This window comes from Microtus ochrogaster (genome assembly GCF_000317375.1).
Source record: "Microtus ochrogaster isolate Prairie Vole_2 chromosome 14 unlocalized genomic scaffold, MicOch1.0 chr14_random_3, whole genome shotgun sequence".
Lineage (NCBI taxonomy): Eukaryota > Metazoa > Chordata > Mammalia > Rodentia > Cricetidae > Microtus > Microtus ochrogaster.
The window spans coordinates 12,288,300-12,300,259 of record NW_004949098.1 but is presented as its reverse complement, the minus strand read 5'-3'; the positions used below and the strand labels follow the sequence as shown (position 1 = coordinate 12,300,259).

The following is an 11,960-nucleotide window of genomic DNA, read 5'->3' as shown; positions in this document are numbered from 1 at the left end:
TGTTTTCTTTAAAAAAAAGTCTTAGAGAGAGAGAGAAAGAGAGAGAGAGAGAGAGAGAGAGAGAGAGAGAGAGAGAGAGAGAGAGAGAGAGAGAAGGATTTTCCATCAAATTAAATTTAAAAAAAAAGTATCAAGGCTGCAATGGTTTAAATGAGAATGCTCCCCCCCCCCCAGGCATATTTGAATGCTTGGTCCCCATTTAGTGGTACTGTTTGAGAAGGACTAGGAAGTGTAGCTTTCTTGGAGAAGGTGTACCATGCCTGCCTGTTTACTGCCATGCACTCCACCGTGGTGGTCATGGACTCATCTCTGGACCTGTAAACCCTAAATAAACTTTCTTATGTTAGTTGTCTTAATCATGGTATCTCATCATAGCAATAGAAAAAAACACTGAGATTAGGATACTCAAGAGTGAAAGAATGAGAGGCTATTTCAAATATGTGGTACGGTTCTGGTGTTTAGAAAATGCAAAGAACTCCTACAGCTTAACAGGAAGCTAACTCAGAAACTATGTGGCGGCACAGAACTTGGGAGGCGGAGGCAGACTGATCTCTAGAGTTCAAGCCAGCCTGGTCTATAGAGTCAATTCCAGGACTGCCAGGGAGGTGGGTACACAGAGAAACCCTGTCTCAGAAACAAACAAAGCAACAACAACAAACTGCAAAGCCAGTATATGAAACAATGGAAAATTGCTCAGCATCATTGATCTTGAGAGATTCACATTAAAGCTAAATGAGGTACCCATTCCTATGATTTTAACAGGTTTGAGTACAATAACGAGATGTTGGTGAGAACATGAATTGGAACCCTCAAACATTGCTGATGGAAATATAAATGTGTAGCTACTTTGGAAAACAGTTTGGAAAGCCTGGAACAGAAGGCAGTATATTGTATGGGTTTTTTTCTAGGGATTATCCAGAGTAGACATTCATAGAAACAAAAAGCAGGTAGTAGCTGCCAAGGGCTAGGGAAGAGGGGAGAGTGGCAGGAGGGATCTGTGTGACAGCTTATTAGAGCCTAGGCTTCCCTTTGGGTTGGTGAAAGCCTTCTGTGATTTCTAGAACTTCGTAGTGTTGATGGTTATTATTCAGCCTTATTAATATACCAAATACCACTAAATGGTTCAAATGATGAATGCTTAGTGAGCTTTACCAGACACAGAAATAAAACCTGCCAGCGAGTATTTGTAGGTGGTCAGAGAGGCAGAGTTAGACAAACACTTCAAACTTAGGGAGTCAAAGACAGAATAGTGTGAGCTGTAAAACACATGGCGATTGCAACTGATTTAAACCTATCAAATATGCTTAGATCCATGAATTTAAAACAATACTGTTTTGGAGCAGGTAAATTACCTGCTGCAAAGCTTGATGACCTGAGTTCAGTCCAAGGGAACCACATGGAAGGACAGACCAACTCTAGTAAGTTGTCCTCTGACCTCTGTACATGTGCTGCAGCCTGTGCACATGCATGCACATACAAATAAATAAATGTAATGAAAAATGTATTGGGGGCTTAGTTAAGAGCACCTGTTGCGCTTGCAGAGGATGGGTTCAATTCCCAGCACCCACATGGTGGCTCACAACTATCCCTAACTCCAGTTGCAGGGGACCTGATGCCCTCTTCTGCTCTGTATGGGTAGCAAGCATGCACATGGTACATATACATACATGCTGATAAAACACATGCAAAATAAATTGAATAAATCTAATAAAGTTTTTTAAAAAATAGAAAAATATATTTTAAAAGTGTGGTCTACTTAACTAGCTATGGGACAAGTTCCTTGAGTTGAGGAAACGACAGCATTGCTCACTGCTTCTGTTCTAGTCTTTCTCTGGGATCAGCTAAGCAGCTGTTGCATGTTAGTCCTAAAATAGTGCCTGAGACTCGTATTCTGTACTCTCATGCTTGGTTGCTGATGCTGGCTCAGCCTTGGAACTCCCGCTTGTACCATCCCTGTGTATTGGGATTTCCTCACAGCTTAGCAGCGGGTTCTGAGCAGAGTCAGACAGAACTCATATCCATTTATGCTGTAATCTGAGAAGGCACACAGCATCACTTTCATTGCCCTCCGTTAGTAAATTATTCACCAAGCCTGCCTTTCCCCACCCCATCGTCTCTTCTCTAACCCCTGGCAGCCACTATTGTTTACTATTTCTATGAGTTTTGTCTATTCTAGGTAATACAATAAAGAAATCATACAGTATCAGGGAAGGACACACAGAATCCATGTTTGATAGGGAGCAGTACATTTCTGGAGGAGCATTTCGCATATATGCATAGTTACCGTCAGTGTTACAAAATGAGCTCAGCCCTATTTTTTGTGAGGTTGGAAGCTAGACAACTGATACCCCCCATGTAGGTCATTATAATGTATTCAGCCCTATATTTTTTGGGGGTGAGAGCCAGAGCAACTACTATCCCCCCCCCCCCCGTGTATGGTCAGTATTGTATAATGTACTCAGTCCTGTTTTGTGGGGGTGGGAACTAGAACAGCTGATCACTGATATCCCTCCTGTACAGTCAGTATTGTGTAGGGTGGGAACTAGAACAGCTGATCACTGATATCCCTCCTGTACAGTCAGTATTGTGTAGTACACTCAGCCTACTTTTTGTGAGGAGAGGGCCTGAGCAACTGATGTTCTCTTCCCATTGCAACCCTCTTTAAGACCCATCATAGTGTCAGCACCAGGATCTTATTATTTTAACCAGATCTTATAATGGGATAAGACATCTTTGATGTGGTCTTAATGTTCTTACCCTCCTCCAGTTTTGTTCTATTCTATAGCAACAAAGGCTAGTCTCTGTGGATAGTTTCTTTCAAAAAAGCAGACAGCAAGAGGTGCCCAGCAGTCATAGTCAGTTCCATAACAGATGCAGAACCTAGCTGGGTATGAAGGCTGATTCCCTGATTGGGGGTCATTCCTGATGCTTGGGATTTTTTTCTGTGTAGTTTTCAGTTCTTCCCTTTGGGTTCTTGTTTTTACACCTTCTGTTCCTTTTCCAGAACATGCAAGCTGTTTGCATCTCAGACATAGTTATGGCTAGCTCGTTTTCTCTGGTAGTATCCAGCACCCTTTTCACTTTTTTTCCCCCTTGTTTAAATCCAGTCCGGATTCACCATGTATTATTAGTTAGGCTTTGGTGTTGCTGTGACCAGATATTCAAAGTAAACAGGGAATGAAGATTTATTTGGTTCACTGTTTCAGAGAGCTCAATCCACATAGTCTATGGTTCTTGCGCCCACAGTGAAATGGAATGTCTTGGGAATGGGTACAAATAAGTGACAGGGGACTCTTATCTTGTGCACCAGAAGCAAAGAGGATTCCACCGAAGGACATTGATATGGCACAGCTCAGGGCCGTGCCCCTGGTGACCTTTTTCCTCCAGTTTAGAAAGCTTACAGATCGAGACCAGCCTGGTCTACAGAGCTAGTTCCAGGACAGGCTCCAAAACCACAGAGAAACCCTGTCTCGAAAAACCAAAAAAAAAAAAAAAAAAAAAAAAAAAAAAAAATGCCAATGAGTCTGAGATTCTCTTATCAAAGTATTAACGGTTGCCTGTGTGTGTTCCTAGCACTTGGGAGTTGGAGGCAGGGGGATCAAGAGATCAAGGTCAGTCTGGGCTGTGTGACACCGCGCGTCTCACAGAACAGTGACAACAAACCAGCTAGGGCCTGCCAGATGGTCCTAGTAAAGATGCTTGTTGTACAAGCCTGGCAAGCTGAGTTTGAGCCCGTTAACCCACATAAAGGTGGGAGGAGAGAACTGATTCTGTAGAGTTTACTCTTGATTGCCGCACCGTGTTATTGCACCCTTGCCCTCCATTAAAAAAAAAAGAAAGAATGGGCCTGAGAGATAGCTCAGTGAGTAAAGGCTCTTACAGCCAAGTCTGATAGTTTGAGTTTGATTCCAGATTCCACGTAGTAGAAGTAGAAAAATGGTTCCCATAAGTTATCCACTGACCCTTATTAATGGGGTGTGGCATGTGTGCACACAGAGACACTGGATGAATAATTAAATGTAATTTAAACATGAAAAAACTCTTAGAAATTAAACAACAAAGAAATACTTAAGAGTAATTTTTCTGCATTACTGTTTTGAGGTTAGGGATTTATTTTATTTTATTTTTTGAGACAAGGTCTCACTGTGTATCCAGACTGGCTGGCCTTAGACTTGTAGCCATCTTCCTGCTTTAGCCTTTTGGGGGGGGGGGGGAGATTCGAGATAGGGTTTCCTTGTGTAGCTCGGACTGTCCTGGAACTTACTTTATAGATCAGGCTGGTCTCACAGAGATCTGCCTGTCTCTGCCTCCTGTCTGCTGGATTAAAGGCATGCGCCACCATGCCCAGCTGTGCTTCAGCCTTTTAAGTGCTGGTATAGAACTGGTTTAAACATCTAGAAAAGTGTTTTGTGGTAGATTGATTTCTGAAAGTAAGGTGATTTTTGTTTGATTACATTTGTTTGTGAGCCTAGCCTTTGAATACATTGGTAATAAAATATTTTTTTCTGAATTGTCAATTCTGAAAGCTTCTGAGATTTATTTAATTGTTTTGTATTTTGAGGTTGTGGGGCTTTGAACTGGTCTGTAGTTTGTGATCCTTTCTAACCTGCAAAGTGCTGGAATTAAAAGTGTGAGCCACTGTGTTTCCAAATTCCTTTAATGTATTGATGTATGTCTTCTCCTCCTTTAGAGTTGTCTGTGTGGGAAGTTTGTCCTCCGTCCACTACGACCATGCCGTAGATACTCCACTTCAAGCAGTTCTGGGTATGTGGCTCATCTGCCTGGCACCAGGCTCTTATTGTATGCTAATAATAGATGCGTGCGTGCGTGCGTGTTACTTTGAATTTGGACGTGGCTGCATAAACTAACTTTTATTAAGGAAATAGTATTCTGATCACATCCATGGTTTCAATTACACATGTTCATCATTGGAAGGCTGAGTGCAGTGTGGTAAGACTTTTTTTTTGAGACAGGGTCTCTATATGATCCTAGCTTCCTGGAACTCACTATGTAGACCAGCCTGGTCTCAAACTCATGAGAGATCTGCCTACCTCTTCCTCCTGAGTGTTGGGCATCAACAACATATTTTGAGCAGGACTACATTCACATAACCATTTTATTGTAATACATTGTTAAAATTATTCTGTTTAATTATTGTTATAGTTCTCTTACTGTGTTTAGCTGATAAGTTAAACTTTGTCATAGTTACATATGTACAGAAAATATGCAGTGTTTGATTCTGTCTGTGACTTCAGTCATCATCTGGGGTTTTTGAAACAAATCCCCACAGGTAAGGGGGAACTACTATACTATGCTGCAGCTTTGCTCTGAGGTCTGAGGAGGCCTGTCTGATACATTACTTTGGGTAAGGCTTTGCTAATGATGCTTCTTGTGGTTCTTTGGTAACTGGGTGGCAAGGAGCTTCTGTTTTATATGCATGCATTTAGGTTGTAAGTTTAAAAAGTACTTGTTAGTTCTGGTGACAATTTTTTGTCTTCCTTTCTCAATTTGAGACATGCTGAGAAAGATTTGGCCTACTTCTTTAGCTCAGTAATTTTCAAATTTGAATTTAATTTAATTAGAAGTCCTGCTCTGTAGCCCGGTGTGGCTTTGGTCTCAGATCAGTCCTCCTGCCTCAGCCTATAGAATGCTAGAATTAGCTTTTTTTTTTTTTTTATTTTTTAATTTTACATATCACTCCCAGTTTTCCTTCCCTTCCCTCATCCTGCTCCCTCCACCTTTTCCCCCGCCCCACCTTCTATCTCAGAGAGGGTATGGCCTCCCATGGGAGTCAAGAAGTCTGTCCCATCATCACGTTGAGGCCTGACCAAGGTGCTGCCCCTGTATTTAGGCTGAGCAAGGTATCTCCTTATAAGAGAAACTTTTTCCCCCTGTAAAGAATTTGCTTTATTGTACTTTATTGTACAGAAAAGCTTGGAGAAGAGGAGCTTTGAAAGTTCGTGATTTGATGTACTTCAGACAATCTCATAAATGTGACCATCAGGTTTCAGGGTTAAATAAGAGACTACTTCACTTTCTCTGTCCTAGTTCTTACCTTAAAGTTTTTGTCACCCGTGTATAAATATTGTTATTTTATATTGCAGACAAGTTAAAAATGATCAAGAAAAGGTGGTTTGTAGCTATATTGTTACAGTTGACTGCTGTGGTCCAAGTTAGTGGTAGGGACATGGAAGTCTATAAGACTCAGTAGAAAAGTAGATAAATGGAAAGCAAGAAAGTATGATATTTTTCCTATTTCTCTCTTTTAGGTTGACTGCTGGTAAAATTGCTGGAGCTGGCCTTTTGTTCGTTGGTGGAGGGGTTGGTGGCACTATCATGTATGCCAAATGGGATTCCCATTTCCGGGAAAGTGTAGAGAAAACCATACCTTACTCAGACAAACTCTTTGAGATGGTTCTTGGCTCTGCACCTTATACTGTCCCCTTGCCAAAGAAGCCGGTAAGAATTTAAACAGTGTTTCAGTTTATGTTGTGGAGTACTTTCAACTCAACTGCTTATTTTTTGAGACAGAGTTTTATGTAACTCAGACTCTCCTTAAACTCCTTATCGTCTGGGTTCACCTCCTAGGTTCTGGGGTTACAGGAATATGCCATTATACCTGGCTATGGAATACTTTTTAAAAGCAAGCTGTTTTCATCTGGACAACAGTATTTGTGTATAACTCACTTGCATCTTGCTGAATGTATGTTTGTTAGTTCTCTTCAACTTGACTAATAGTAATCTATACAAGTAGGATTTTAGCGTGTGGGAATTCCATAAATGCTCTTAAATACCACATTTAAAAATAACATTGCACCTGGGTAAATCAGAGAGGTATGTAGGACAGAGGTACTGCCTGGCCTGTGGCGTGAGGCACAGTTATGGCTGTGCACCTGACTTAGTGCCCTAAGCACATAATGTAGAGTGGTCAGGATACACCTTATTGTTGTAGCTAGTTACAGCTTGCTTTAGAAAGAAATAAAAGGCACACATTTACTGTCTGCTATTTGGTTGACAGTGACAGGAATGCTCTCCAGTGTCCTGGAGCATTGCACATATTCTTCAGTTTCACTTCCTATACACACCACTAGCTTAAACCTTTAAAAAATAATTTATTTTAAATTTTATCCATTATTCCTATTATTATGTACTTACGTGTGTGTGTGTATGTGTGATGTGTTCCAACATCAGTGTGGAGATGAGAGTAAATTTTTGGGGATGTGTTCTTCCACGGTGGGATTCAGGGATCAGGCTCAGGTTGTCAGGCCTGTACAAATGTTTTTACCTGCTGAGCCATCTTGCCAGCTGTAGCTTAAAATTTTTAAGTTCATCTTTAAAAGAAGTACATTGCATCTCCTGGAATTAGAGCTACAAGTGGCTATGAATCACCATGTGGGTGCTAGGAACCGAACCTGGGTCCTCTGGAAAAACCTCCAGTGTTCTTAACCACTGAGTCATCTCTCCAACCCCCTTTTAAAAACTTAAGTGTAGCCGGGCGGTGGTGGCGCACGCCTTTAATCCCAGCACTCGGGAGGCAGAGGCAGGCGGATCTCTGTGAGTTCGAGACCAGCCTGGTCTACAAGAGCTAGTTCCAGGACAGGCTCCAAAACCACAGAGAAACCCTGTCTCGAAAAAACCAAAAAAAAAAGAAAAAAAAAGAAAAAAAAACTTAAGTGTATGGGTGTTTTGGCCAGTATGTATGTTTGCGTATTACATGTATGCCTGTGTCCATGGAGAGCAACAGAGGATGTCAGGTTCTCTGGAACTGGAGTTGTATCAGTTGGGAGTTGCCATGTAGGTACTGGGAATCAAACCCTGGTCCTCTGGAATCAAACCCTGGTCCTCTGGAAGAGCAGCCAGTGTCCTTAACTGCTAAGGCATTGCTCCATCTACTAATCTTAAGTATTTCTTAATTCAAACACAGCATCTTGTTTACACATAGATAGAAGAGATGTACAAAAGAGCATGGGTTTTTTGGTTTGTTTGCATTAGATATTTCTTTTTTTATGCTATAAGGCTGGACGTGGCTGATCAGATAGTTAAGTCCAGTATGTAGAATTCTATTGATTAAAAAGTGTTGTCTGGTTTCTTCATCATAACCAACCACATTGTTCCTGGCTGGTCTTCCAATTCGTTATTTCTTAGACCTTTCAAAGGTTTGCAGTGACTAAAACAGATAGTAATGCCCCTGTAATACTCAATTCTAGGAGCAGGGGGTCTGGCTGAGAAGTTGAGAATAGTGTTTATATCCTACTCAGCATAATCACAAGTATCATCTTTTGTGAATGAATCATTTATCTCTGAATGGCTTTTGCCTGTGCTCACTACTAGTTGCCTAGTTGCTTTGCAGACTGTTTGTACTTGACCAGCATAGTATACTGTACTATACTATCTGAAAACCCACGTGCTACCGTCCCCCAATGGTGCTAGGGATTGAGCTCAGAGCTCAACAGGGCTCTACCACTGAGCCCTCAGCTCCCTATTTGCTTTTTTAGTAGTACAGCTAGTAGTGGTTACCAGGTTGCTGGATTAGAATTGCTAGATTTTCTATTATTGTTTTTATTTTGTTAGCTCTCTATTTTGTTTAATCTACCTTGACCTTGATCCTTTCATTTCCCACTTGTCTTCTGAAGTAAAGGCATTCCCATGTACCTGGTCTTTCCTGTCTTCAGTCTTCATTCCCCAGATTTCTGAAAAATTATAGATTATATTCATGTCAATGTAGACTCTTCTGAAATAAGCACTGCCATGCTTTCGTGTCACCGTTTGCCAGGAACTTTTAAACATTTTTAGTTTCTTAAGAGCCAAATATAAAAATGAGATTGTAAGGATTGTCTTACAATAGGCTGTCAAGATGGTTCAGTAGGTAAAGTCTTGCCGCCAAGACCAATGATCACATGTTGGAAGTAAAGGGCTGACTCTTGCAAGTTGTCCTTTTGCCATATGAGTGCTGTGCTGTGTGCCTCTCCCTTCAATAAATAAATGTTGAAAATAAAGAGGATACAGTGAATGAAGCCAGGAATGGTTAGATGTTGGCCCAGAAGCTGGCCATTGCTCCCCTATCTCCTTTCTTCCTTCCTTCCTTTCTTTTTTTGCTTTTTTCATCTCCTCCTTCCTCTCCTCTCCCCTTCTCTCCTGCCCCCTCCCCCCTTCTCTCTTGTCCCCTCCCCTCATGTGTAATTGCATGAATCCTGGCAATAAAAGAAACACCGAGCTAATGTTTTCACTCCGCCTCTCATCAGTCCTTTGTTCCTAACTGACTGCATATTGTAGAGGTGGAGATAGCCTTTTCAGTGTCAGAGATAAAAAAGGGACGTCATATATCATATGCTTTATTATTTCATGGAAGCCTTTAATGCTATACATGGGCTAGTCCTTTGGAATTAAGTTTTTGGAATACATTTTTGTAGTAATGACAGCTTCTTTCTATGAGTATATTGCAAAATGTTGATAACCTGACCTTTAAAAAAGAATATTACTATATGTTCCCTTTTAAAGGCAACATTGTATTCTAAATATCAAACATTTCCCTTTCCAAGATACAGCCTGGTCCACTAAAAATCTCCAGCGTATCAGAGGTGATGAAAGACTCCAGGCTGCCCGTGGCACAATCCCAGAAACAGAAGGGAGACACTCCAGCTTCAGCAGGTACTTGTTAGAGCTACTCTTTGGAAGGTATAATGGGAGTTGTCTCAATGTCTACAGTTACTTCTGACTTGATGAATCACTGGACTCTGATTAAGCAAATACTCCCTGAGTGTGATTATAGGAGCTGGGGACCTACCAGTGAACACACACTTTACAATGAGAAAACAGTGTGCTAATATTCCTTGATGGGACAAGAGGAGGAACTTCATCTACAGATGGGTGAAGCACAGAGTCAGCCAGGGGAGGAAGGGTATTTGTGGTTTTAATCAGGATAAATCAGGAAATCTTACCTGAAAGGTGTTGTTTGAGCAAAAGCTAGAAAGCTAGAAGGGAGTGAGAAAGTCACAGGGGTACCTGCTGTGGTAGAGTGTCCCGGGCACCAGTCGGTGCCAAGGCTCGCCATGTCCAGGAAGGAGCCGAGTGAGTGGGAACAGTGGCAGGTCTACCAAGGAAGCAGAAAGGTGGCCTGGAAGCCATAGTAAGAGCTTTGTTTTATAGTTGGAGTGGAGTGGAGAGATGTTGGAGGGTCTGAGCCAGGGGCTTTATGTCTAGCATCTATTTTTAGAAGATTTGTTTTGTCAGTAAGTGGTGGCACATAATCCTAGCGCTTGGGAGACAGGCAGGAAGATTAACAGTCCAAAACTAGCCACAACTACATAGTGAGTTCAAGGAATAGCCTGGGTGACTGAGACTGCCTCAAAAATGGAATAGTACATAGATACATAAGCCAGGGCAGAAACAGGGAGACCAGTCAATAGGTGTTGTTAACAATATAGGTTTATCTTTTGAACGAGGCTTTTAATTTTTAAAACAAAATTTGTCTCATTTTACTGGTTTCCTACCCATTTCATCTCTAGAATTGTTTTTCTCTTACATCAACATTTTTGTTTATAAATTAGTCTTTCTGAAGTTTTTTTCTTTTAAATGAGTTTTTTCTTCACACACTGTCTTCACTGTGAACATCATCTTCCCTATATTTGAAACTCATCCTGTCCCACATCTTTCACGTCTTCCTTTGTCTCTGCCATACTTCAGGGCTGTTCGAGTCTCTCTGCTGATTGCTTTCTTCTCTCTCTCCTCCTGTGACACAGACTTCTTTTTCTTTTGCTGTTCCTTTTTGGTTAATTACTCTGATGTCCACTTCCCTGTGCTTAGATTTAGCACTGTTACTAGAAGCCTTTCTTTAAGGTAAGAGGGATTAAAGTGTCTGTAGGTGCTGAGAAGACTTTGCCTTGTACTTTCTCAACTTTTTTCAGTTTTCTGTTTCTGTGGTTATTCATTCACACACAGGGTGGTAGAAGCATTTGTGTTTTTAAGTAGTACAGTGTGATATGCTCTGCACTAGATTCTTGCCTGTGGGTTAAAGGCAGTACAAGTACCATGCATAATATGTATTTATAGCATCTACAGGGGCAGCTCAAATTATTTCTGCAGCAGGTGACACACTTTCGGTCCCAGCCCCTGCGGTTCAGCATGAGGACGCTGTAAAAACTGATCGTTCCGACATTGGTGAAGGAAAACCCACATCTGTAACCTCAGGTAGTTTAATTATTCATGTGTTGTGATATAGATGTTTTCTCCCAGAACACCTTTTCCTCGGCCCTCAGATACTTTGGAAAATGTGTACCTAGACTGGTTTCCAGCCCTCAGATTTGCCTAGGGAAGATTTAAATTTCAAAGTCTAAGGTAATCCTTGAAAATGTTACCAGCAAATCCCTCATTTCCTGTGGAGTCGGAAGAGGGTGATGTTTAGAGTCCTTGCCACCCTGCATTGCCATCAGTACTTTGTATCCTTGTTAGCTGTTGAAAATGTTGAAATTTGCTTTCCTCTTGTTCACTTTTGCTGCAAGAGGAAGCATTCTCATCTTCTGTAAGGGAGCGACCACCTGAAGAAGTCGCAGCTCGCCTAGCACAACAGGAAAAGCAAGAACAAGTTGAGAAGGAGTGTATGTAAATCAAGTTGCTGTCTTCATCCATCATCCGCTTGTCATCCAGTAGCTGGTTGCGGTTTCCTTTGTTTCTTCATGTGGTTGCCTGGGTCCCACCATCATTTCATCAATTATGCTCTTTCCTTCAAAACTGCTCTCACCCAGGTCACATGAGTTGTAACTGGTGAACATTGCAAACCCATTTTATTATTTCTAGTACAAAGCTTTTGTTATAACTCCATGGAACAGAACTGAATTATTTCAACCTTTAAAACTTGTATGCTTAGTAGCTGGGCAGTGGTGACGCACGCCTTTAATCCCAGCACTCGGGAGGCAGAGGCAGGTGGATCTCTGTGAGTTCAAGACCAGCCTGGTCTACAAGAG

At 41.5% G+C, this 11,960-nt stretch overlaps 1 protein-coding gene across 10 annotated transcripts in view; it reads left to right on the top strand.

Moving 5' to 3' along the window:
• Positions 1–11,960, top strand: part of Immt (inner membrane mitochondrial protein) — a 50,062-nt gene that overhangs the window by 15,533 nt on the left and 22,569 nt on the right. For 2 of the 10 annotated variants that reach the window (XM_013352852.2, XM_005364750.3), the window contains exons 2-6: positions 4,691–4,764; positions 6,270–6,459; positions 9,540–9,648; positions 11,050–11,187; positions 11,499–11,594. In XM_013352852.2, the coding sequence (XP_013208306.1) occupies positions 4,691–4,764; positions 6,270–6,459; positions 9,540–9,648; positions 11,050–11,187; positions 11,499–11,594 (607 nt within the window). The remainder of the gene's footprint in view (positions 1–4,690; positions 4,765–6,269; positions 6,460–9,539; positions 9,649–11,049; positions 11,188–11,498; positions 11,595–11,960) is intronic. The other 8 variants (XM_005364753.3, XM_005364752.3, XM_026787976.1 and 5 more) reach the window with 5 other exon arrangements.